General features: G+C 39.8%; 2 protein-coding genes across 2 annotated transcripts in view; one reads left to right on the top strand and one right to left on the bottom strand.

Moving 5' to 3' along the window:
- The window catches only part of SLA (Src-like-adaptor), a 14,904-nt gene extending 3,134 nt beyond the window's left edge, over positions 1-11,770 (top strand). Inside the window, exons 2-7 of the mRNA XM_009081107.1 lie at positions 2,932-3,031; positions 5,727-5,813; positions 7,151-7,254; positions 8,809-8,940; positions 10,468-10,600; positions 11,536-11,770. Of these exons, the coding sequence (XP_009079355.1) occupies positions 2,932-3,031; positions 5,727-5,813; positions 7,151-7,254; positions 8,809-8,940; positions 10,468-10,600; positions 11,536-11,755 (776 nt within the window). The 3' untranslated portion in view covers positions 11,756-11,770. The remainder of the gene's footprint in view (positions 1-2,931; positions 3,032-5,726; positions 5,814-7,150; positions 7,255-8,808; positions 8,941-10,467; positions 10,601-11,535) is intronic.
- The window catches only part of LOC103808330 (thyroglobulin-like), a gene marked incomplete at both ends in the record, with an annotated part of 111,822 nt that overhangs the window by 49,569 nt on the left and 34,868 nt on the right, over positions 1-27,385 (bottom strand). The window contains 3 exons of the mRNA XM_009081108.1: positions 16,520-16,719; positions 21,964-22,123; positions 26,151-26,244. Coding sequence (XP_009079356.1) covers positions 16,520-16,719; positions 21,964-22,123; positions 26,151-26,244 — 454 coding nt within the window. The remainder of the gene's footprint in view (positions 1-16,519; positions 16,720-21,963; positions 22,124-26,150; positions 26,245-27,385) is intronic.

Genomic DNA, 27,385 nt, shown 5'->3' with positions numbered 1-27,385 from the left:
TGGACAGTAAAGCTGGATGATCCATGGAGCTGATGCCTAAACAGCTCCTTCCCACTCCAGACATGGACCACACCAGTGCACAGCACAGCTGTTTGTTAAGGGTGATGAGCTGGATCTGGATGCTCTGTCTATGCTCTTCCTATTCTCTAATAATGCTTCATAGTCCATTCACAATGAATAATTTGAAGGATACAATATTCAGCCTCACATTTTGCAAGACATTCAGGGATGCAGACATCTAAAATTAGCACGTATTTCACATTCATTTCCTACTCCTAAAAAACCACCCAGAATTAATACCTGAGTCAGTGGAAATGATTGTGCTTCGATCTTTCCACTCTAACTTTTGTTCCACTCTAACTTTTGAGTTGTTCCATTTCAGGTGTAACTGCGGAGGAGAGCTTGTGTTAGAAAGTATCAGGCAAATCTTTTGTCTTTTACAGCTTGAAAGTGTGGGGAACTCATCAGATCAAATACTAGATAACCGTGAAATTCAAGTGTGGAGAAACAGTGTAATTTGCTTAGTTCCTGTTTCAAGGCTTTTGTGTTTATAAGGAGCCAGTATGGGTTCTGTGAAATGTTGTAGAGTGCAGTGGGATGTTTTATGAGACCAAAAAACACAGTGAGGTTTGCTTTAAATACCAATTAAAATGGAGTCCTCTGTGAGAAAAAGGAGGTTTTTGACTCCTCTACTTTCACTTTAACATATGTAGTTTAAGAAGTAACATTTGCATGGATGTGGAAGATAACACTATGATGAATTCCTTCCTTTTCAGAGCTACAAACTGACATGCAAAATTGAAACAAAAATGCATATAAAGATGAAAGTGCAAGCAAAGTAATACAGGTCTTGCTAGAGTAAAGAAAAAATCACGTACTCCGCAGTGCGTAACGAAATGCAAATCAGCAATATGCAAGGAGAGAGAACAGAAAAGCACTTGTTTTCCACCCTTCCAGTATGGAAACAGAACATTTATATGTAAACAGCACAACTTTAAAAAACGCATTGCTAAAGGCCTTGTCACTAAGCTAAAAAAAAATATATATTCCATGTAGAGCTGCTGTTTTATAATTTGTAATGAGAAATTAGGTGACTGAACTTTATCCTCATTTTGCAGTTCTTAAAATGCACCTTCTGGCCTGTATTTCTTCCAGATTTTCTTTGTCTAAAAGGATTCAGCACCAATGCTTAGGTCTTGCTAGCCTCAGGTTCTAAGCAGATTCAGAGACAGAGAAGGTGTCTCTAAATTCTTAGTGCAGAACAGGGAAACAGTCAAAATCTTAGCACATAATTTCTTCAGTAGGGCTGAACTCATTATATAAAAAGTTACAATAGACTAATCATGGCAGTTTGCTGTACTGGACAAGTCCTATTCAATTCAGTGACACTAATTAACTAAGAAGACCATGGCACTACTAATACTAATACTAAACACATTGTCAAAATCATCATAGAATGGTTTGAGTTGGAAGAAACTGTAAAGATCATCTAGTTCCAACACCCTTGCCATGGGCAGAGATGCCACTGACTAGATCATATTGCTCAGGGCTCCATCTAGCCTGGCCTTGAACACTTCCAGGGATGGGGCATCCACAGCTTCCCTGGGCAACCTGTTGTGTTTTTCTGCATGTTTCTTTCAGCCTTTCATCATTATCACCATGAGTTATTTCTACGGCCCTGAAACACATAGGCTGCAAACACAGAGCCAGTTTCAGCATTCATTCAGGATGCTTCTTCTAGGTTTCCCTAAAAAGCTCTCTTCCTTAAAGAGAAGCTAGCAAAGAATCTATACTAAATGACAGAAAGCTGCACAGGCAAGTATGGAGATCAAACCACCTCTGCAAATGTACTGCTAGATGGTGTAGCTAAGGATCAGGGCACTGATCCTGGTGGAGCCAGAGGGAATCTTTGCCTCCCTGTGTGCTGGTGGAGGGTACTGTGATGTGCAGAGGGAAGGGACCTACTCCCAGGAGAAATGCAGGCAGTGTATGTCACAATCCCCCTTGCCAAGACTTCTACCAAAGAGCTCAAGACACATCCAGCACACCACTTTTCTGAACCTCCCACCTGTCAGCATTATCACCATGTCCTGCTGGATAAGGAGCTCTTGAATGCTTGATAGTCCCAGTTATGAGCAAAGTGCCCCATTCTTCAAAAACCCAGGAGACTCAGCATGTGTCCTACACAGGGCTGCAAGGCCCAGAGTCATCCCAGCTGATGTAAAAGGTCGAAGGTCTTCTTATCTCTGTACTGACCTCAGCTCTGCAAATTGCCATTGGTCTTAAAACAATGCTTTGGTCTTAAACACCCATGGGCCCCTCTTCTTTCATTGAAGCTCAGGGCATCATGTGCTACCACAGTTTCCACACAAGGAGGGAGAACAAAGTGCACTGGTTGTTCATTAAAAGAATTTTTAAAAGAGATGAAAATGGGGATATTGGCCATGCTCTCACTGACCTTGATCTAAATGAATTTCTTGCCTTTGAAAAGTATCAGTGGTGTGTTAAATGATGGAACAATTCAACATCCATCTTCCTTCTCTTAAATATTATGCTACAAAACTGTAGCTGGAGGCAATTAGAGACAGTGGCATTAATCAAACTGGATTACTTCCTACTACTATAAATACTAATTTTTCTAGTTTCAAACTGAATGTGTCCTTTAAATATGGTAATTACTAGAAAAACTGGTCTAAATTTAGTTGCTTACAATTACACAAATGACTTTTTAAATTTCTAGTATCTTCACATTCTTCTTATACAGTTATAGGTTCATCTTTAGCTTTTTATGTTTACCAAGTGACATTTCAGAGTGAGATTTTTTTCCCATTTGACTTACTATGTAATATATGACATACTTAATGAAAAAATCAATTTTTGCTTCAGAACTCTATTTTCATTTGAAGTAACAATTTCTTTCTTCTTTAACAGGTCAGGAGAGTGACTTCCTTGCTGTCCTCTATGACTATCCCTCAGCAGACATAAGCCAGCCTATATTTCATGTAGGGGAAAAATTACGTGTGCTATCAGAGTAAGTTGATCAATTTTGTTTTAATTCATTTTGCTACAATTGGTGCAAAGCTCTGGTTTATGCACCTGTCTCAAACTGATTGCAGTTTAGCAAAATCAATTGTGTTCAGAATTTGCAATAAAGGATGCTTAGTCACAGTATAAATTCCCCTGTAGTTTAAGCATTTGGGATTTCAGCTTGGTCTTTGATCCTTAGATTCTTCTGACATGGCTCTCAAGCTGGATTCAGATTCCATTCCAAAGTAGGAGTCAAAACACAATTCTGCTTTGAAAAATTATTTTAAGAAATTAACCTCTCCAATGTCAGTGGACAACAGAGTCAAACATGTTTGAGTCACACAGAAGAGGAAAATTATTATGAATTTCTCCATGTCAAGTCTGTCTGTCATTTTCTCTCTTGCCATTTTTAATCTAACAACTCAAATATGATTAGGTCTTAGACTTTCATCCTAGACTTAAGGCAACAAAAAGAAAATTTAAAATAGCTTGTTTTTTTTTTCCTTCTTTTATTTTTTAATAGATTCTGTATTTTCTTAGTGGAGAAAAAAAAAAGTCGAAAATTTCCCAGCCAGTTCCACTTAAAAAATTTATGAGCCCCAGAAGGAAGTAGGCTTAAGAGCACTAGTTCAGCCTGACCTTAAGAATAGTTCAAGTATTGCCAGACAAAGAGTGAGAACACTTGAAAAATAGAAGCCAGCAGCCCTGATAATCACTTATGCACAATTTGTATCGGCACACAGTGACCTCTTAGAATTTTCTCAGCCCCATAGCCACTGTTAGAACTGCTCAAAATGAAAGGAAAGATTTCATTTTTGCAGCTGAAGGAGTAGATGGATTCAAGGGGAGACCAGATACATTCATAGTGGAGAAATCCTCTGAGGACTTCTCGATTCATTGTAAAAAGTTCTCTACCTGAGAAGGTCAAACAGCTGAAGGACAGAAGTACTGAAGAGAAGTATCACAGACAATTGGTGAATTCGCAGACTCTTCTCCAGACCACCATGACTTGCAATAACTTTTGCCAGCAACAAGATATGGGGCTATGTGGATCTGACCCAGTTATGTTCTGCTGACAAAGTGCTTTCCCTGCATCCCTGAACCTAGAAGTCACAAGGCTCAGCCAATACCACTAGATGAATTTTCTGCTGTTGGAGAGCTTCCCTAAATGAGGGGAGCTCTTCTTTGGTAACTTCTAGCAGTTTAAGCCTTGCTACAGTTTGCATAACATACATAACATGGTACACCAATGGCTTTAGCTTGGAAATTGGAGCTTGAAGCCTCACTCCCAGCTTTCATCAGCTCTGAGCCCTCACACCACCACATAACCATACATGCCCATACCATGGGAATGACATGCGTGACAAGTCATATGTGCTGCAAAGTATAATCTATGATCATATTATGAGCTGGATTAACAGCTTCTAAAAGAACAAGGCTTTTGCAGCAGAAGTTTTTGACATGTTTGTCTGCTGTGTAGTGATCAAGAGCTTCTCCTAATAGTAAGTAAGAGCCAAAGCAAGCCTTGATGGGAGCTTTCCTCTCCCTGTTTTGAATCATGAGCTTGTTCACAGAAAACAAGACAGTCCAATGTAAACCACAGTGTCCTAATGAAGGACCTGTTCTTCCCTGCTGGAGTATGTGCTGAGGTTGGTAGCACTGTTTGCCTGCAACCTCGTGCTGCTCATAAGCTGTAGGTATGTTCTCTTTCCCAGGTTATGCAAAGAAGTAAAATACAGTGAGAAAGAAGAGTAGCATGGCACGACCAGAGCATAGGTGATGAGGAGTCAAATTCTGGACCATGGCCCCAGCAGCTACAACTCATGACTTTTAACCTAAGTGTTTTCCACTGAGTTGTTGTGACATACACTGAGACACTGGTCTGCAGTCTGGACATTATTTGGGAGCAGTCATACAGACAGCCACAAAAACAGCATTCAAACACAAGACACTATTATTTGGATTCAAACTCTTAAAGTGAAGGTGGAGAAAACCTAGCAATCATCAGCATCCTTGCACTATCACTAAAGCTCTGCAGCATCCCTGTGAAAATTCCTGACACCCTGTATTTCCAAAGGGATTCCAAAGCCAAAGGCAGCATTCCATATCACAGCAATAACTGAACATATATCAGTGAAAATACGTAAGTCTAATCACCTAGTTTCAGCTACAAGGTCTTTTTTATCGGACTCTGCTCTGCAAGTCACTGAAGACAAGGAAAACAGCAAACCACAAATCAGATTCTGTTGGACTGAAGGCCTGTTCCCAAGCAGACAGGGCCCATTTCCCAAGTACCTCTACCCTGCTGTTACAGGAGTAACAGATCTGTCCAGACACAGCATACTTAGTCATAAACTGAGTATCTTGGATACCAGTGCAAGTCTAGTTGTGGGAAGGCAGAGCACAGAATGGTTTAACCACTGAGTATTTATCCTTCTTTTAACTAGAGAAAAATATTTTATTACTTATGCAATTTAAATGGAACAAATGTAGCTTATTTCGGTGTCCAAATTTAATCCTCATGTAAGTTTAGAAATGGAAATACTCTAAATGAAACCAACTTGGGTCCCTTTCTGAGTACATAGATTTAGGCGTACAGACAGGAAGTTACAGGCTAATCTGTATGTCTTGACTAATTTCTAAAACGAGGGCAAACTGAAAGCACATCTGAAAATATTCCTTCTCTTGCTTTCACACAGTGAAGGAGGATGGTGGAGAGTCCATTCCCTTACAACAGGTCGAGAAAACTATATTCCAGGAAAATATGTAGCAAAGGTTTACCATGGGTAAGTAAATGTATTTCCTGTAGCATTTCAACATTACATTTCTACATATACTGCCCTGATTAGTAATTCAGTGTTGTCATCCAAACATTGCCAATAGTGATTAGACAGAAATTGTGTTTGTTGTCAGTCTAAAATTGCTCTTTTGAAAACTGAGAACATCAAAATCCCATCTCAGTTTAGATGATGTGAAAATGAAAATCCTTCTTTCAAATGGTGGAAAGGGCCATAAACACCTCAAATGTTATATAAGATATTTAACATACTTCTGTTGTATGGACTGATCTCTAATTTTAAGACATTGATAAAGAGAGCTTATTTACAATGAATTTTTAATATTTAGAAAGAGTAAAATTTAAGCTGCAATTGCTCATGAAAAAAAGACCAAAAAGAACAAATAGAAAGACTAATAAGTTATTCAGGAATGTAAACTCTCTCACTGGAAGGACTAAGGGAGGTTCAGAGGTTTCTTGTTGCCCTAGATACCAGTCAGGAAAAATAACATTAAAGCACACACTTAAAATTTTTCTGGCAAAAGTCTTAATACCTGTTTAATTTTAAGGATACAAGCTGTGAATTTCACTGTGAACTATGCGAGTAGTTAAATTTAAACATGTTTTTATATCCTCCTGAAATAGAGATGCTTTCCCAAAGACAGGGCACAGATATGGTATCGGAAGGTATTGTCTGAAGCTCCCCCAATACCATTTTGATGGCAGCAAACTGGATCAAATACATGAACACAGCTGTAAAATAAAATGTCAGCAACTCTATACCAGCTGAACAAGATCAGTTACATGGTTAGACACTGGTTGTGGCAACACACAGCAGTGTACCAAGCTATGGTGAAAATCAGTAGGACTAATTCCAGTTTCCCTTATTCACAAAGCCAATTAGCTTAAATGGCTGGACTGTTCCCTAGAATAAGCAAAATAGTTGTAACTTATTTGGGGTTTATTTATGATACAATTTGGGGTTAACAAAGTGGTTTAAATGGATTGGAGAGATGTAACTAATAATGTCATCAATAATATACCACATGAATCTGTCCCCAACAGTTCAGAACAAGGCAGCCCAGAAGGTTTTGGTTTTCCTAAGAAGTCCAAATCTATTTCACTCTTCTCTTATTCTCACAAAAGTTAATGGAACTCAAAGACAGCATGATTTTCTCCATAAACTGGGGAAATATGCCTGGACATAGTTGAGAGAATAACTATAGAAAGCCACAGTGTTATTTTTGCAGTCACTTTTCCTGGCTAATGCAGCACTTTCACAGCCACATGCTGCTCTCTGTTTCACTGGAGTCCAAATTTCAGAATTTGTTTTTTCCTGCTTCACAGCTGGTTATTTGAAGGGCTGGGAAGAGAAAAAGCAGAGGAACTTCTACAGCTACCCAACACCAAAGTCGGCTCCTTCATGATCAGAGAGAGTGAAACTAGGAAAGGTGAGAAAATAAGATTTTTTTTCCCACTTGATCTCAGGCATTAAAAGTTTTACAGCTCTTAAATTCACTCCCTGCCCTGATTCATATGGGTCAACCCAAACCCAGAAGATGTATAGAATAGGGAAGGCAAAGGCACCCAGTGCAGTGTGCCAGCCTTCACCAGTCACCTAAGTTACAAGTGGTGCTGGAAACAGGGTTAGTGATGGCCATGGAATGTTCCACAGACATCAGCACAAACAGGACATAGTTGTTTAAACACTGTTATTTACTTTGGTCACATGCAAAGCTTATGAGGCAGGGGGACTTTTCAATGGAGGAAAAGTTTGCCTTGGTCCACAAATGATTGCTTCAAGAAGCTGTAAAACACACAGCAGTGGGTGTGGCTGATAAGCGTGTTTCCCATATAAGCAGAGGGTTCTTTTATTAATTTTTTTTAAATGACATGCCTTCAGTTTTACTTACTTTCGGTTGCTACATGGGCATTGTACTGTACTGACTTTATACTTTTATTCTCTTCAATGGGAACATAGAATCATACAATCATAGAATATCCTGAGTTGGAAGGGACCCATAGGGATCACTGAATCCAACTCCCAGTCCTGCACAGGACAGCCCCAAGAATCACACCATATGCCTGAGAGCATTATCCAATGCTTCCTGAACTCTGTCAGGCTTGGTGCTGTGACCACTTCCCTGGGGAGCCTGTTGCAGTGCCCAAACACCCTCTCAGTGAAGAACCTTTTCCTAATATCTAACCTAAACCTCCCCTGACACAGCTTCAGGCCATTCTTTTGAGTCTTGTCAGTGGTCACCAGAGAGAAGAAGATGTCTGTCCCTTTGCTTCCCCTCATGAGGAAGCTCTAGACTGCTATGAAGTCTATGGTCACTCTCCTCTTCTCCAGGCTGAATATAACTCCCACATGCAATGTGATATCTTCCCTTTCTGAAGCATCAGAACACATCCTAATATCATGATACTAAAGTTAGAAGGGAACAATCAATCATCTATTCTGATCTCTTGCATACCACAGGCAAATTAGCTTCTTAATACCTATACTAAATTCAAAGATATTTAGGATTAGCATTCAGTCATTGCTGCACAATAGTTTTAAACAAAGAAACAGAAAAATTCAAGTGGCCTCCTCCTGCCAGGATTGCATTATCAGGTCTCAGCTATGGCATTACTCTGAGCTGACTAAATTAGCATACCAGCAGAGTCTGATCCCCCTCTTCAGCAGAAGGAAAACAACTTCTGTAAAGGTCTATTTCCTTTATGCCATTTCAAAAAAATCCCATACCAGTAAAAATAAAGGAAAAACACACTGGAAAATTAAATTCAAGCAACATCTCAGGCCCTGATGTTGTACCCTTTAATATACTTAAGTATAAATTATATCATCTAGGTAGAATTTAGGATGGCCACTCAGGAGTTTTTAGATCTTTCTGGAATGTTTTGGGTAATGGCGCCGCATCTTACAGATACTCTATTTGTGGTCACTGTTACACATCCAGAATTGGGGCCCTACTTTGGTGTAATCAGTTCTTTTCCTCCAGGGTTATATTCCTTGTCGGTGCGGCACAGGCAAGTGAAACATTACAGGATCTTCCGCCTCCCAAATAACTGGTATTACATCTCCCCACGGCAAACCTTTCAGTGCCTTGAAGACCTTGTGAATCACTACTCAGGTAAAAAGAAGTGCAAAATAAACATATTTTCCCTTGGCAAATGTAAACCTATCTATCAAAGGTCCAGAACAAGACGTTTTGCCTATGCCCAAGACTTGCAAACACTGCCACGGAACAAGCAATGGAAAAAGTTTTGGTGTATAACTTTTACTTTAGTTTTGATCCCAAATACAAATAACTGCCCCTGACAGTACAACTGAAATCTACCCAAGAACTCAGCTAAATAAAGCCAGATAGGCTCTGCCTTGGAACATGGTATTTTATGGCCATGTCAATAACACTATTTGGGCCAGAAGTTATCTCAAGGGGTTCAAGCTGTTAGCTCAACTCTAGATTCAGCTGTCATTTTCACTAATATCAGTCCAGTGAATGACACTTTTTCAATGATAGTTTTCCAGATTTATGGCAATTTAACTTGTGTCAGACAAGTGAATTTGACAAATGACACAACTAAGCGGCTGCAGTTACCAAGCATTAAACGAGGACATTTTAAAATGAGGAAGGAAATTGCAATAAACTAATTGCCTAAACATTACAAGAGAACAATAGGTTCTGTGCTTTAATTAGTAATGGGTATTCTATTTCCAGAAGTGTGAAGTTAACATATCTGTGTGTTTCATAGGTAAATGAAAATGTGTGCTGTCCATAAAGTAGTCTGATAAACTGGGGAGAAAAGTTATATTCACATTCAAAACATGCAAAAGAAACTTTCAAGCCCAATGATCTAAACAGAGGAGTAAGAATTTGGACAGGATTCTTACTTTTATATTTATAATTGATATATTTTTTTTATTTGAACTTTAGTTAGTTAACACCTTTCACCATTTAGATAGAAGCAAACGATTGAAGTCTAAAATTTGGGATGGGGCAACCCAAAACTTGTAACAATTAACATTTTTACTTTATAGGTGTAAGAGGAGACATGGTGAGATTTAGCTCTCCTCCTTCCCCCACAGAATTTCACCCTGAAATAAGACTCAAGGATATAGAACATCAGCATTCAGCCATGATGTTCTCTACTTGGGCAGAACACACACAAATGTTCCTAGTGGAGCAAGAAGCAGATAGAGAGCAGAAACATAGATGAAAGAAACACATGAACCTTGCTTCATTCCACAGCCATGTTCCACAGCAGAATAGGTGCACACACAATCCAATCTGATCTTTTATTTGACTCTGTTTGCATGGCTGAGACAATGGGAGGTAAAAGCAGAACTCACTGAGGACTCAAAATCTGGGTTTAAATTTATGCTCTTTCACACACTTCCTTCTAGACTTTGAGCAAGCCACTTTTTCTTTCTCTGCCTCAGTTCCTTGTTTGTAGTGTATGAAATACACCCCATGATAAACTAAAAGGCAGAGGTACAAGGAAAAGAAAGTTAAGCCTGTAGTACTGTGTCCTTGATGAGAACACACAATTTATTGACTATTACTACTGAGTCCAAAACTGTTTTATTTTGAGCATGCACCAGGGAAAGAAAACAGTGAGTAAAGATTAACTTTCTGTGTGTTCATTTCCCTGTTCAGAAGTTGCTGATGGTCTCTGCTGTGTCCTCACAACACCTTGTCTTACCCAGTGCACTAACAACAACACCGTGATGAATCAAGTTCCTCCTGTGGTTATGCGGAATAAAAACTTCAACTGGAGAAACATTCACAGGTACCACATACAAAACAGGCTGCCAGAAACAACAAGGGTGTTTTCCACCCTTGAATATACTCGTGCTTACAACACAGAAGACACAATCATTTTCTTCTCCTGAGACTAGTTTGAAAGATTAGACAAACTTCTGACAGCAAATTAACCCATGAAACCAGATGCCCAGATCTCTAACTAATAGTTTGGGTCTAACTTTGAAAGAAAGTATAGTTAACATTCCATCATTTTTCCTATCCAACTATCCACATATGCAGTGGAGTCCTGAGGCCTTTCCACCAAGGGAGCAGGAGTAAGAACCAGGTCATAAAGCCTAGTGAGATCCACCACCACTGCCACAGTCCTGTGCATTGGCTTAGAGGTGAGCTCTGACAGCCAGAAGTGGCTTATCCCTGTTCACGTGGTGGCCATCCATGAAGCAGCACAGATGCAATAAACACATTCTCTTAGAATGAACCTTTCCTGTTGTGTGTCTCAACACACAGCCCAACTCGAGGTTCATGAGATTTCTAATATCACAACTGTAACTAGAGAAAGTAGGTCAGGTTTCAGAAGCTGAGGAAACAACCACCCTCAGAAACAAATGCACCTTTTATTTTTGAAGTGTAAATTTCCCTCCACAACTCTTCCTTCACCAAATGTATTCATGTGCTTACGAAGGCAAGAAAATTTTGTGGAGTATTAAGGTCATTTTTCCTACAGATTTAGAAGAGGATATAGATGTTACTTCCTTTTCAGATGCCAAAAATATTTAGATACTACTGTTGAACTGGGTTTTTTTTAAAGTTGCTAAGTGACAGAAATGTTTGCTGATTTATGGGGCAGGAATTTTTTTTGTACAACAAAATTAACATTATTTGGTTTAATAACTGTTCATATTATACCAATAGACTCAGTCCTAGTAGCAGAAATGGTAACAAAATTTTGTTCTTTTAAAGGCTGGAGGTGACAGAAGACACCAGAAGCACCCTGACAACAATGGATGACTCCTGTCTCAGCTATGGCCTGAGGGAAAGTATTGCTTCCTACCTCTCCTTAACAGAGGATGACAACACTTCTTTTACAAGTGCCAGAAAGAAGAAAGCTCAATCTCTTATATACACAGGGAACAAACGTAAGAGTGCCCTTTACTTACCACCCACATACTATGAAGACTAAGCATAAGACAACCAGGAAAAAAACAACAGAGGGGTTAGAAGAGAAACCCTGAGCATCCCATGGTCCTGCAGTGCTTTGGCAGCTGAAAAATACAAGCACCCCAGCTGGTGACCAAACTCCAGCAATGATTCTGCATTTCCACCTCTGATTGTTAACCAGAGACCTTCTCAAGGGTGCTATCTCAGCCACAGCATATGCTGGGAACATCCTCAGTGCACCTGAAACTAGAACTGGCTCACAAACAGGACAAACTGAGATAGACTCTAAGTCAAAAGCCAAGTGAGGCAGGTGACTCTTCAGCAAGGGTGATGCCCACCATTGTACAAAGGTGGCTGCACAGGGAAGGACTAACTACAGCGAAAGAACTTAAACTAAGTCTTACTCTGGTATTTTCCACAAGGTTGAAAACAATCTTCACAGAACCTATCTACATTCAAACAAAGGAGCCTTTTTTCATCTCAATACAGAATCATCCATTTTCATAGACAATGGGTCAAAAAGTCGTCAACAACCCCAAGAAAGTATCTAATATCCATCATCCAAGAAACACCTGATTATATTGACTCCATACTTAGCTAGAAGGAGACAAAAATTAAAATAATTTACTTTCTAAGTAGCATTTAATTTGTCTGCTGGCAATGGCCTGCAGTGTCATAAAGGGGTCACAAAATTAAGAATGGGCTTAATTCACTGAGAAAGGCAGTTCCTGTTTATCCCTGAGATAGGAGTACAGGCATATCCAAAGATGTAACTCAGCTGCTCGTAGTATAGCAGATATAAAACAGAGAACAAAGGGGGGGTTTAAGTAAAAAAAAAAAGTTATAATATTGTGCCTAACTGCAAAGGTTGGCTTGCAAAAGTGTGACCTTTTATGTGTAAAGAAAGATATCTGGACTTCATCTTCTGAAGTCAGCCACATATTTATGTATAATATTTATATTAATAGCAGCTTTTTCAATAATTAAACTAATAGAACAAATCAGTAGTGGTGGTTGTTAAAGCTTTTTCTGAATTTCTTGTCCGAAAAGAGTTGTATCAAATCATAATGACACATTTCATCAAGCCACTTAAAAGTTAGAGGGTTATCTGAATTTCATGAATTAGAGGATTTTTCTGTATGTATATACCCTTGCTAAGTGATAAAAGACCAGGTAGTATGTTCTTTTGAACTTGACTTGTGATTACTTTCTGAATCAAGTAATTACTCACATCTGAGGGTGTAAAATGCTGCAATCTGTGTCCTCAAGCTGAAATTTTTTCAGACCCATATTCTGTTGTACCTTTTTGCACAGATTTGAATAATTTGAAGAAGTAGATAATTGGAGGCTTATATATATATATTTGTGTGTATATATACATTTCATCTGTAAACACCTCTTAGAACAAATCTGTGGACTCTTTAGATCTTGTATCATGTCATTTGCAGCAGCAAGAGGGATTCAGAGATGAAAATATTTCACAGCCTATTTAAGCATATTTCAGAACTTTAATTAATGCAATTTATGTAATTTGGCTGGTATGTAATTAATGTAATTGGGCTGCTAAACACTGAACTCCAAAAGGCAAAAGAAACTCAGGAACTCTAGGCATTTGCATAATCTCATTACTGGTACTGATCATTAATATGTTACAGTGACTGCATTTTATCCATGAAATGTATATGGGGAGCATTACAGATTTCTAAATCATGACTTGTATTTATTCATTAAAATAATATCTAGTAGTTACTTTGTATTGCTTTTAGAAAATGGAAAACCTAGTGTGCAATGAGTACAAGCACCCCAGTCTTGCAATGCCACTGCCAGAAGGTATCTTAGAACATGCCAAAAGAATCCAAGAGCCCAAACAATTGGCAGGACTTGGAACACACTGTGTAAGAAGGGGAGAAGGCATGTTCCAATGATGACAAGTTCACACAATCACAGACTGGTTCAGGTTGGAAGGGACCTCTGGATGTCATCTGGTCCAACACCCTGTTCCATCAGGGCTACCTTGGGCTGGCTGCCCAGGACCATGTCCAGATGGCTTTGGAATATCTCCAGGCTCCACAACCTCCCTGAGCAACCTGTGCAGGCACTCAGTCACCCTCACAGTCATGACATGAGAAACAGACAAAAACTAATGAAATGTGCCATAGGGAAGGCTGGACTTCACAGGTGGATATCAGGAAATTCTGTGAGGTCTGGCCATTCTCATTGATAACTGGAAGATCATATTGAGGACCTTTTGGGAAGCACAACCTTGCAAGGGCCAACAGCACTGAGGTGATTGTATACACATCTGAGACTACCTAAGAAACAATATCAGAAATACCAAATTTGGGTAGGATTATAGCAAAACTGGGATCAGTAGAGAATTGCACTGATAAATAAATCAATTAATCAAAAGAGGAATTCAAACACCAGGTTAATGCTCTTAAACCATTTAAAACCAGACCATAAACAGCAGTACCACTTTTTTTTCTAATCATACTATTGAAAGATGAAATAATTTTTAAAAGTCTCATGATACCTTTGTATTGATTTTCTACAATCTGTTTTCAGGTCTGTTCCACAAAAAACCCAACTATTATAGGGCAGACATAGAAAACTCCAAAGGATTTTGTTATTTCATGTGCATTACTTACTATAGAGCAAGTTCCATATGCCACATCTCTCTATGCTCAGAAACAGTATGATTTTTTCATGCATAAGAAAGACCAAAACAAGGGGCACAAAGCTGACTTTTGCAGAAGAGCTGTATTGCTTCATGGATTTTCCCTCAGGAAAGCTATATCTGGTAAATATTCTCAGTTTCATTATTCTCAGTCTGTGCACACATCCTTTTTTTACAGTAAAATTAAAAGTACACAATGGTTTTGGTGTCTTGGAACAAAACCAAGACTCATCCCTTTAAAGGAGGTTTAGGTAAGAAATCTGAGTAACAGTTGCAATTGGCAATGCTTCTTTAAAAAGAATAAAAAAAGATAGGGTATATTTTTAAGCCACTGCTATTCATGCTTGGTTTTTATTTTATCTGTGTATTTCACAAGAAAACTAAATCCACCACAACAGTCAGGATAAACAGCTAACACTACTTTGAAAGAAGTGGAGATCCTGCTTTTACCAAGACAGTAGCCTGCCCAGTCTCAGGAAGAAAACTGTTGTTACAAACACTAGTGGGAAGAATTACTGCACCTGCCTACTCATTGCATTTGCCAGTGTTTTCCATTATTTGATGTCCTGCTGTAGGAGAAAGGAGGAGTTCAAACTTTACATTTAAAAGATGTAACTGTGGAATTACAGTCCAGAAATAACAATAAGCAAAGAGGTCCTTGCACTTCTCTTTCATAAATGACTCAGCTGGTTAATTGCATTGTATCCTGCTACATCTTTCACTTGTCTTCATGCTGAGCCATGTCAGTAAAGGCTTTGAGAGGGTACAGTAAAAATAGGATGAAACTGAGAGAAAAGGACTCTGGGTCTACTAGGAAATTAACTGCTACGACAAGACCCGAGTAAAAATCTAGGAAGTCTCTGAGGAATTATCTGAGAATGACATGAAAAACACAGCTCCTGAGCAGTAATTTTCAACAACTCCCTTTACCTTCCCCACTAAAGCAATACAATGATATTATTGCGACATGGGGATGAAAATGGCAAATTATGTCTCCTATTTACCTTCCCCACTAAAGCAATACAATTAAAATGATATTATTGCGACATGGGGACGAAAATGGCAAATTATGTCTCCTGAAACAAGGGCACACTGAAGAAAAATTAAGTACTGAATAAAGATGTCATAATTTTCAAGGTAAGATTTCATTTAATTGAATCCTAGGTTTCCTGGACCAAGAATTCTTTTCCACTGATCACTGTTCCAAGTCAACACTGGTAGCAGAGAGATCATTTGTCCAAGTGCCATTTCTGCTGGATGTATAAACTTCCTCTGATGATTTAGTCTCATTTCAGAGCACACTACCCTTCTCTGAGGCTGTAATGATAAATGGCAGTATTGATGCTGACAAAACTGATCTCAAAGTCCTGAGATTAACAGAGAAAAGGCTGTCAAAATATGGGTCACTTGGAGTGACTGAGAAAATGGTCTAAGCTGACAGCAAACAAGCCCATCAGTAAACCCATTTTTACTCTCTGAAATTTGCTTTTTCTTTTAAATGAAATGTGTCACAAGATCAGATAAAAAGATTGGATACTTTAACATGAGGAAGTTTGGCTCATCAGTTTTAGAGTCTAAAAACTGCTGATCAACAACCATATTATGGAATGGAAACTAGGCTGTTGTACCTATAAGTTATGAAACAAGTCTATTTATATAATACACAAAAACCCACAATGACGAAAACTAGATTCTTACTATGAGTAAATCAAACACCAAAGTGCATCTCTTGTACATCCTGGTGAAGCACTCAGCTCCTGGAGATAACAGTCACAGGTGAGATGAAAAATAACTATAGCAGTAACAGCCCTATTAGTGCTGCTAAGGTATGGATGAAATCAAATCAGCACCCACACACTGCAACATCCTCATCTCTGTAACAACAACTAGATTCTTACTATGAGTAAATCAAACACCAAAGTGCATCTCTTGTACATCCTGGTGAAGCACTCAGCTCCTGGAGATAACAGTCACAGGTGAGATGAAAAATAACTATAGCAGTAACAGCCCTATTAGTGCTGCTAAGGTATGGATGAAATCAAATCAGCACCCACACACTGCAACATCCTCATCTCTGTAACAACATCCCAATGAAGCTTTGGAACTTACCATCAACAACACCCTCCTGAAAAGTCCCATATCTGCTGTCTCTGTGAGCAGGTGAATGCTGGTAAGATCTGCCCCACTGCGGTCAGCTCCTAAAGAAACCCATCTGGGATCTCCTCCGAAGCTGGCAATGTTCTGCTGTACCCACTTCAAAGCTGCTAACTGATCCAAAAGGCCAGCATTTCCACTCACCCCAGCAGAACCTGTTGTAGGAAATAAATAAATAGGTCTGAAGAGAAATAAAACTATAAACGTTTGAAGTTTTGACTAAATGTTATGGTTTTAGCAGCTCTTACAGCTGAACCTTGACAAAACTGATATGAGAGTTTAAGAGGTCCGAAGTGGTCTCTTCTAAGGTCATCACTTTACAGACTGAGTCCAGTTCAGGTTTTACCATTCCACCAGGCAGGCCTGGAAGTGCCTCATTGTCTGTCCTGATGACAGAAAAATAACACTCCAACTTCTAAGCTTCATTTGGACACATCATGGCAAGAGACTTGAATGCAGGCTCAAGTACTCATAAATTTAGCCATGAGATTCTTTTTCTACAGAAGTAGCTCGATCTTAAAATGGATTAAAAGCAAACAGAAAATCTGTGTGTTTGCCAAGTTCTTGAGCTGGAAGGGACCATGAGGATCATCAACTGCTTCCCTGGAGTACACCTAATTGCATGTTTCCTTCCTGTATCCCTTTTACACTTACCCTGTCTGAACAATCATGTATAAGTCACAATATCTTACATTTCTTTACACACTTCCAGATATTATTTTAAAATTTATAATATCTCCAGCTATATCCTCTGAGATTGTCCTGTGTCTAACTGATAAAGATCTGATAAATATGTATTAATGTTTTTGTTATGAAAACAAACAATTAATCATGGCCTTCCCATGCCTAGGTATCACTACTGAAAAGACTACTTTCTTTTCAGCACAAACAAGGGGTAACCTGATACTTTGATTAATAGGAAATTAATGCTGAAAGCATCTAATGATGCAACTCCCTAGGTAAGCTTAATTTTATATCAAGAAATAAGTAATTCTTCCACGGTCTGTAAGAAAAGTCTAGAAAATGATTATTCACTGTCTACTTTTTAATCCACAATGAGTCATTAATTTTGAAAGTTTTAAAAGTCGCCACATTTAAAACTTGGGAAAAAAAACCCTCCAGAGGACAAGACAGAAAAGCCATGAATAGAAAAACAGCTGAAACTATTTGTTTCTTCCATTGCCAAGGCCAAATAGAACAATTTTAAAGTAACGGTAGGTTCAGAAACTAGTGAATCAAAATCAACACACAGTGGAATATAAAGCTCCACTTTGTGCCCTGTCTTGAGCAAAGAGCATTGAAATCATACATCCTGTGGTAGATATCTATGTGTCTACTGTAAGGAATTACTGAGGTATCACAGACACCAGTTTATGCAGCAGAATAGAATACAGAAAACAGATTGTTGGTAGCCTTGCAGGTCTTAGAGACACCCACATCACACTAACCATCACTCTAAGCATCCTTTCAGTAGGACAGCCAAAAACTAAATGGCCCCAGAACCTACAGCCTTTCACCTATAGCTATAGTTTCAGATGATCAGTCCAAGTCACACCAGTGAAGAAATGGAGGAAAAAATTTCCTTACTTAGTTTTTAGGATTTTGGGCTGTGTTTAGTTTGTTTTGCACACCATGACCAGTTTCCAGGGATCTCAACCCATCAATGAATCCACTCCATGCTGTTAAAAAGGAAATATCATTTTAAGGGCTTGCTGCATCCCTCATGAGACCTCCCCAGAGGAGGCGAAATCACAAAATCATTTAGGTTGGAAGAGACCCTTAAGATCATGGAGTCCAACAGTTAACCCAGCATTGCCAAGTCCATCAACCATGTCCCCAGGTGCCATATCTTCATGTCTCTTAAGTACCTCCAGGGCTGATGACTTTACCACTGCCTTGGATAAGCCTGCTCCAATGCTTGACAATCTTCTGGTGAAAAAAATTTATATGTAAACCCATGTAAATGTTTTAGCCACACAATCTGCCTCACTACCAATATACTGAACAGAAAGACCTAAGAGGAAAATATAACCAGTTCCTTTCACCCTGGCAAAAAAAACCACAAATGGGTTGTGAAATGTACCCACACTGGGGAACAGATGTACACATGGACATTCATAGTAGTTAGACCAAAAGAAACACATCTGCCAGGAATCTTTTCCTCTGCCTTTTTGCAGAAGATGATCACATTCCTGAGGACCAGGCATTTGAAAATAAACCAGTGTGCATTTCTGTTATTACTAAACTGGAGAAGAACAATACTGCTAAATTACAGAATGAAAATCATTTGTTTTATATGACTTCATGGAATTTTAAGAGAATCAAACATAAAACATGACTGTCTTCTCCATGTTCCTGACATTTGTATCACTGGCAATTCACCTTAACATTTCTGGATGCAAAGCAAGAGGTGAAGGCACTAGTAAGAATATGCATCACTTTTTGCAACATTAATGGATGATAGAAAATTAAATGAGACATCTTTTATACTTAGAAGAAACAGAGCACTTTCAGTTCTTGAAAAACTCTGCCATCAAGAGACCAAAACAATTGCAGAACTACCAAAAAACCCCAACCAAACAAAAGGAAATCTGTTGTTTTCACTACCCTTCAGTTCCCTAGGCATCCATTTAACTCCTTCACTTAGAGTTTTGCAATTTATAACAAGTCAACTTGAGAAGATTCAGCACTTTGCTTAGTTGAACAATGAAACTAATATTGCTCACAAGTTCATAACTTTTATTTCTAACTGTAGGACCTTCTAGCAGTCCTGCCAATGTCCCCACAGTCCTAAGGGTAAATTCCTGCCCCATTTGAAACCAATGGCAAAACTTCCAAAGGACCAGAATTTTTCCAAGCCTTTCAGTAAGAATGGAAAAATCCCTGTAATATCATTAAGGATTTGGTTTGAGTCTTGAGAAAAAAACCAACAAACCAGCTTGATAACATTCATTGAAAATCCCCAGTGGCTACCTGCCATGTACAAGAGAATTCAGAGATACTCCATCAACCTGTGGTGGACCAAAGCATAAGTCTTGCAGGGGGAACACTACTTACCAGAATGGGTATGACTGAAAATCTCTGCTGCTGAGGAGCCTGGTATGAACACACACATGTCATCACCCCCACTATGGAGCAAAGGGGACATAGGGGAGACAGGAGTGTGATACTGAAGGAATTCCTAGAGCTTCCCATAAATACAGGGCATAGCTTGCTCCAATGACTCTTGTTAAGAGCTTGTCCTCCTTGCTCCAGTTCCCTCTGAAGCAACAGAATTTCAAGATTTTTGTAGTAACAAGATTCAGCATAGCAAACATCTTCCTCACAAGGGGCAGCACTGATCTCCTCTCTCTGGTGACCAGTGACAGGACCCAAGGGAATGGCATGAAGCTGTGTCAGGTGGGGTTTACATTGCATATTAGGAAAAGGTTCTTCACTGAGAGAGTGCCATAACCCCAGGGAAGTGATCATGGCACCAAGCCTGACAGAATTCGGGATGCGTTTGGCAAATGATCTCAGGTATATGGTGTGGGTTTTGGGGTTGTCCCATGCAGGGCCAAGAGTTGCACTTTGGGTCCTTTCCAGCTCAGGGTATTCTAGTTTTTATTCTGTGTTTCTAGGATTTTCCCAAATGCACACCAAGGACTTCCCACAGAGGAAGAGGCCAGGCAAGACTGCACTTTTCCTTGGCCACAGTACAGAGGAGGAGAAGGTCCCCAAATAGTCCCTACTCATAATGAACCACCACTATCTGAAGTCCTTCAGGAATGGCAATCAGGTACACCAAGCCCACAGACTGATATTTTGGGATATGCAGGCAGATCCCTATGAAAGAGACCGAAGAATTTTCTTGATCCCTAAATTATGGACGATCATATAAATGCTGCTAGATAATATCCAGTGCAGCTAGCAGTTTCCACTAAGGAAGAAACCGAGATGAGATTCTCAGGGCTGAAGGAGGTTAGTGGGTAATGCGTGGGCAGTGCTGTGTAATGGAAGCTTCCACAGCACATATCCACACTGCATTTGGCTCTAGACAAAATGAAGTGATGGTATCACTTTCAGAAAATTGAGTTTGCACTGATGAAAACAGTGATTTTCTTTTTCCCCTAGATGGACCTGCTACCAACCTCTTATGTAAGTAAGGAGCTTGAGGTGCCAGCTCTCTAGTTACTGAATGAAAGGCAGGCTTTGCTGGCAGTGAGCTTTGACCAAAACAGTAAACAGAGAAGTGAAACAATAAACAATAACTGCAGCTATAACCCCAAACCAGGTAAAATTCATGCAGCATCACTAGCAGTGAACACTCAAAAGAATCATGAGGTAAAGTGTGTAGGTCTGGTATTTGCAAACATGGCAAATATAACCTCTTAAATGTTATAAAGGTATTAAAATCTCCCTTAGACAGATCAAGGATTGCCATGAGACCAATAGAGATGGAGCTCCAGTTGCAATTGTTGTATTTTCACTCCGTGGCTCTCTAACTTAAGTTACCCTGCCCCAGGCAGAAGTGAAAGATGATAGGAAGAAAAATGTTCCCTACTTCTTAAACAGGCAAGTCTAATAAAAGGCAAAAAGAAAAAAAAGTTGCAAAAACCAGATGGCACTACCACAAATGTTTAGGGAGATCAACTGTGTGGTTTTATATGTATGTGCTTCTTTGTACAAGACAATGGGAATTTATATAGTTTTAATGGCAGTTGGTATGAGGAGGCAATAGGAGAACAAGCATCCTTTACACTAGAGTATGGGGAATGGATGCAAACATAGAACATGCAAATGTTCAGTCACATCCAGGATAGCATAGAGGGCTAACAAATTCAAATTAAATGTGCAAGTGTTTCAGTGGAAAAGTCAGGCTGAATTGCTGAGGAACCAACCAACTACCTTTGTGACATACTTTCCATCCTTTCACATCCTTCTTACCATGAACCTCCAGTTATCCCTCTCTGTCTCTTTCTCACTCTGACAGGGGCACAACAGAGCATCAGCAAAATTCCATGGATGGAAGAAGTTGGCAGTTGGAATTATTGAAAACCATACACACAATGGTAAGCCATTGGAATTAGCAGGAATTTTGATGCCTAACATATCTCTGTGTCTGCAAAACCCAATATCCACAGTTACATCTGCAAACAGAAGTCTAGCCAGTGCTTTGATATAGATGATTGGGTTTGATTTGTTGTTGTACCTGTTCCTCCAGCCCCTCCCCTTTCTCTTCAAACCAATTCTCCACCATTTCTTGGCCACTTTTTTTGCAAAAAATTAAAATAAATAAATCAGTGAAAGATATGGGATATCTCAAGTTAAAAAACGTTAAAAATAAAAATCAGAAACAGAAGTGTTACAGAATGCAGTTTAGCTCATAGTTGTGCTTGTTCTAGAAATCCATGACTTACCAGTGCTAAGGAAGCCAAAGGCACCGACCCGGTAGTTTGCTGTCACGACAATGACATTACCAATGGCAGCTAGGTATGATCCATCTAGAGTTGTCTTTCCCTCCTCAGCATTGTAACTCCCTCCATTGTGAAAGAACAGCAACACTGCCATGTTTTTGACCTGTCATAACAATAATCAGGTTAATATTCCTGTAGCAAAACTGTTTCTCTATGTCACTGATGAGAACACGAGTATCTTCCCCCTTGGTATTATAGAAACCATTTATAGCCCTTTAACAGTGACCATCTGATATCTGGCTATCTGGAATTTCAGAGATATTGTCCACAAATTGTCCACAGTGACCTATATACCATTAAAGAGGGCACTGTGTCCAGGATAAAGTAGATCTAATAGCACCATGGTGTTCCACCAACCAACATCACTTCTAGGACAGCTCAAAGCAGCCCCTGCTGCCTTGGTCACTGAGCATGTGGTGAGCTTGTCTTTGCTATACCACATTGGCTTCATACAAACATGCAGAAAAAGTTCAAACAAGTGGGAAACAGGAGAAGGAAAAGGCCTGTTGGGTTGCTTCATTGAGCAAGACTAAGGCAATAGCTGTGCAGGGATGCTTCCTGCTCTCAAGTCGTCAGCACCTGAATACTTCCTAGTCTCAGTTTCACTTGATAAGTGCTCCTCAGTGCTTCTTCAATCCCCATGCAGGTTTTCCCCTACTAGATATATAGAGGGGTCCTGCAGAGAGGACTTTGCCTCTGCAAGAGAGAGACTCACCTCTCATGAAGCACAGAGGGACTCTGCCCCAAAAGACCCCAGCAGGACCCCTAGGATGGGAAACAGCTATAATGGTCTACAACCCATGTTAGCACTCCTTGCAGGGCCACCTGATTTTCCACAGAAACAGAGGCTTTTTCCCAAAGCAGCACCAGGTGTGGACACACTGTACACACAGCAGGGCTGCAGCCAGGCTGCTGTTGCATGAGCAGCAAAAAGGCAGAACTGCTCCAGGAGATCTCAGCACTTAGCAGCTTATAGCTCTGTCAAGATGGCACTCAAAAGAAATATCCCTTGGTGAAACATACGGAGGGGTTTGGTTTTGCTTTTGCTTTCAGTCTTTGGGGGCTTTTTTCCTTCCAAAGATTTTTTCAAAGTGTAACCTCAATTTTCCATTCAGTACTTTCATCCCCTATTGCCCACTTTGGGACTATCCTCTCTCCTCTGCTCAGCAGCAGGTCACACACACCCACTGTCCCTATTTCTGATTTGGCAGCTGGTGGTGTTTTCCAAAGAAGGGCTGGTGGCCCCTGCAGCAGCATCAAAGTACATCTGGGGTTGGTTTTCCGTGAGCTGGAGGGCAATGGGCTCTGTTGCTGTTATTTTCTGGATGGAGCTTAGCAAAACACAGCAGTCCCATCTGCTCTGGCAAAGGACACCTCCAGCAAAAACACAACTGGCTGTATGGGAGAAGCAGCAGAGCAGTGATGGCTGCAGCATCCTGCAAAATTACAGGCTAGGAGGCAAACTCTCCTCTGCTGCCCTTAGTATGTCACAACTGTGTGCATTTCTTGTTTACCTATCTGGTGAATAATTTCAGGGGCTTCTTGTGAGCACAACAGTGTTACTGAGAAAACCCAAGAAACTGCAAGCACTGAGACATTTTGTTTCTTCTCGGGATCTTCTCCTGCATGGAAATTTCCTCATTCACAGCATCTTGTCCCCGGTTCCCATTTCTGCACTGCATGCAGCACAGAGAGTGATGGGGGTAAAGGCAAAAAATTAAATAATCTGTTTTCACACGGAAATTCATTCTGAAATATGACTACATTGAGCTGTGTCAACTAAAACAGTATTAACCATCATATTGAGCTTGTTCCATCCCCTCAGCTCAGCATGGTTAAGCCTGAGGTTCACATTAAGCATTTCTCATGTGTCCACAGCCTTCATAGCACCATGACCTCCAGCTTCCCTGTAAATTCCATATTACATTTTTCTGAGTGTCATTACCCAATGCTGTAGTGAAGAAAAGCTGAAGGAAGGCAAAGATGGGTATTAAAATTTTGAAATGGCAAACCAAAACCATTTGCAACAATTGCAACAGATATGGGGCAATTCAGGGGAAGATCTAACACTAGGACTGTGCCCAGTGCCAAGTGTCTAGACATGGCATTCCCATTTCTAGTCTGCATCAAGCAATGGGGAGCCCAGCAGCTCCATCATGGTCTCATGACTGCAGGGACTTATGCTCCATGCAAAAAAACGTAGTGGGGGAGTGAAGTTTGGCAGCCACCAGGAAGCTGCAAGCTCACTGGAAGTCTGAAAGGCTTCATAATATTCAGAACCATCCTCTCCATCACAGAATGGTTAATGTTGGAAGGGGCTGCTGGTGGGGTCATCTGGTCAAACCTCTCTGTTCATCCTTCTGTAAAACACTTAACAAGCTACTTGGTAGGGATAGATTTAAACTCTGTTAAGCCATGCAACCTCCAGTGCTTTTACTACTGTACAATATTGCTCTGTAAGGACTTCAGTGCAATGAGGATGATGCAATAAGAATGGGAATAACATGTGCAGGGGATGGGGTAAGAGGAGAAACAGTACACCTTCTATTCTTATTTAGTAGAGATTTTCTAGTCTTGATCTTACAATTGAACCCTTTGTAAATCAAGCTGAAGCACAGCTTTGCTTTGCTAGTGTGACAGGTGGGGATGGTTATGGGTGGAAAAAAGTCAGAAACACTAGTTTAATTGTGGTACATGTAGCTATGGAAGCAAAACGAGGTGACATCATTCACCTTCTTCACTGCTTGACACTTTGAAGAGTCCTTCAGTGACAAGCAGCAGTCCTCACACAGTGCTTTGTTGGAGCTCAAAATGCTCCTGAATGACCTCTGCATTCACTGCTCTCTAGGAGACTTTATATTCCGTATTTACTAGCCAATGTAACTTTCTGAGGGCTGAAAATATATAACTATAGCTCTCTCTATGTGAGTAAAAAATAGAGCTAACCACAAAAAGAGACAGGAAAATGCCATGCCTTCTGCTCCCAGCTACTTCTGCAAAACCAGAAGTTTTAGTTCTCTCTTGAGCTAGTCTTATGCATGTGAAACTGATTGACTACTTCTACCTTACACCTCTACAAAAGACAGGAGGGATTCAGTTTGCAGGGCTGCCAAGGAGAAGAGGCAAGCTTACTTAGTCTATCAGATGGTAGAAAATACAATGCTTTCAAATAAAGTATTTGAAAGCAGCTCTTAAGCATAGATGGCAAACTGCCTGGGACAGTGACCTGATGTTTTCAATAAGTGGTGACTGCACTCAAGGCAAAAAGACAGTCTGATGCTGCAGGAAGAAGACAGACTGCTGGTCTCTCTGATGATTAAAACAGCCCTGCAAGGGACTCTCTGTGCTGCTGTCAGATAGCTAGACCAGCCCTTTCCAGATATGCAGTGTGACAGATGCATAAATTTCTATTATACCATCACCTTCTGAAAATTGCCAGTACTGTTGAAAGAAAAAGTTCCTGTCTCTGGACTCACTCTTCAGTGGGATTCACATGTTATTCAACTTCTTTATCCCCAGCCCTCCAGGGGTTGAACAATCATTTTAGCTTGGCTTTAACTTGAAGCTTTCTTTTTTATCTGTTTAGATCCAGAAAATCAAGGACTTCCAAGTGACTATTTCTCATATTGTACCATTGGCCCAGTCACCTTTGAAATGTCTATTTTTAGGCTCTGTGAGCTGGGCACAAATCTAGCATTGCTTGCCGCCCTCATTCCTCAACAGACCTCCCACAGATGTCAACAAGGGAACAGTAAAGATGCTGGTGCAAAAAAACATCAGCAGCTCCTGACTGGTGGCAAGTGCCAACACATTTCATTCCATTATTGTCTCCTGGACAAATGGTCTCATTGCAGGAACATTGCCATTTCTGTCCTTAATTTCTCCTCCTTTGCTGCCACCTTCTTCTTCTGTTTTGTTTTCCTCTTTGTCTCTCTCTTATTTTTCTCTTTTTAGTATGCTGTCCTTCTAGTTAACCCAAACACAGCTCACAGAAAGCCTCTAGGGAATACTCTCACATCAGTAAAAACACCAGAGTGCCTAATGAGACACAACCATTCATGCCAACTAAAAGTACTTTGAAAGAGACAGTGCTTAGCTACAAAACCAAATTTGACTCATCTCTTACTTACAGTGGTGGCAGGAACAAAGATGTTCAGATACAAGCAGTCTTCACTCACAGACTGTGGTGGGGCCTCTCCATCTCCTGGCTGCCAACACGCTGCCCTAGAGAGACAAATTGAGAAAGTTACAATAAAAAGTCTTGCACTCTTTTTCCACAGCTGCTATTTCCTTACATTTTGACATTATTATGTTAAGAAAACCTTAAAACCTGTAGATCTTGCTCACATTTAAAACTGTGCCCACCTATATGTTAGTAACATGTATGTGGGTTTGTATATGCACACATAATACGTTGTATTTGCATGTCTAGAATCCTCCCCTCAGAAAACCTGCCTCATATTAAAAAGCTTAAACCTGAAAATATGCTTTCAAAAAACTCATGCTTTGCAAAAACTGCACAAAATTAGCATCAGCTGCAAGGGGAGCAGGACTGGGGGCACAGGTTTCCCCTGTTAGTCCCTGAACACCTATATAATCCACTCTTTTGCTGAAATGCCAGTTATTTACTTTGATTTATAATAGTCTGTGGGCTACATACATTTTGATTTATTTTCTAATGGTCTGTGGGCTACATTTATTTGTATTTAATTTAATTTCTAATGGTTTGTGGGTAAATATGGTGAGTTTAAAATTTGAATGCATTTTTTAAATCTCTGCTTTAAGCATCATAGCAGACCATTATCAGTGCCAAGCAATGTTAAAAGTAACCTTTGCATAGAAATTCAGCAGCCAAACACATAGAGAAAATCATTTTCTGGCCATCATCTGAATGAGATTCATATGCTCAAGCACATCAAGCACAAGAATCAAGTGGACAATTTTTGCAGTTCAGTGATAAGCTACTTTGAAGCCAGTTCCACCTACTTCACAGCTGTATTTGTATCACACAATGAGTTATAGAAAAACCTCACAATTTATTAGGGAAGAATCCAAAAGAGGCTATGGAAGAGATGGTAATGTCTCAGCAAATTATTTCTAAATTATGATTTTTAATGCCCTTGTAAAATTTTGCACTGAAAGTGTGAAGAAATTAATAGAAAACTACAATGAAAAGGACCACATTGAACAGAATTCTACAAAACATTTCCACAGGGAAGATTCCTAGGATGGTGATATCACTCAACAGCTTTCATGCTGATGTAGTGAAGCACATCATCAACCAAAACTGCTAAAGCCATTTTAGGCAGACAAAATACAAATTCCCAGGAAGGAACCCTGCCAGGACAACAGGTCTAATGCTATA

Source organism: Acanthisitta chloris, unplaced genomic scaffold (genome assembly GCF_000695815.1).
Source record: "Acanthisitta chloris isolate BGI_N310 unplaced genomic scaffold, ASM69581v1 scaffold2628, whole genome shotgun sequence".
NCBI classification, from domain to species: Eukaryota; Metazoa; Chordata; class Aves; order Passeriformes; family Acanthisittidae; genus Acanthisitta; species Acanthisitta chloris.
The sequence above is the reverse complement of the archived record's forward strand: the minus strand, read 5'-3'. Positions and strand labels throughout refer to the sequence as shown.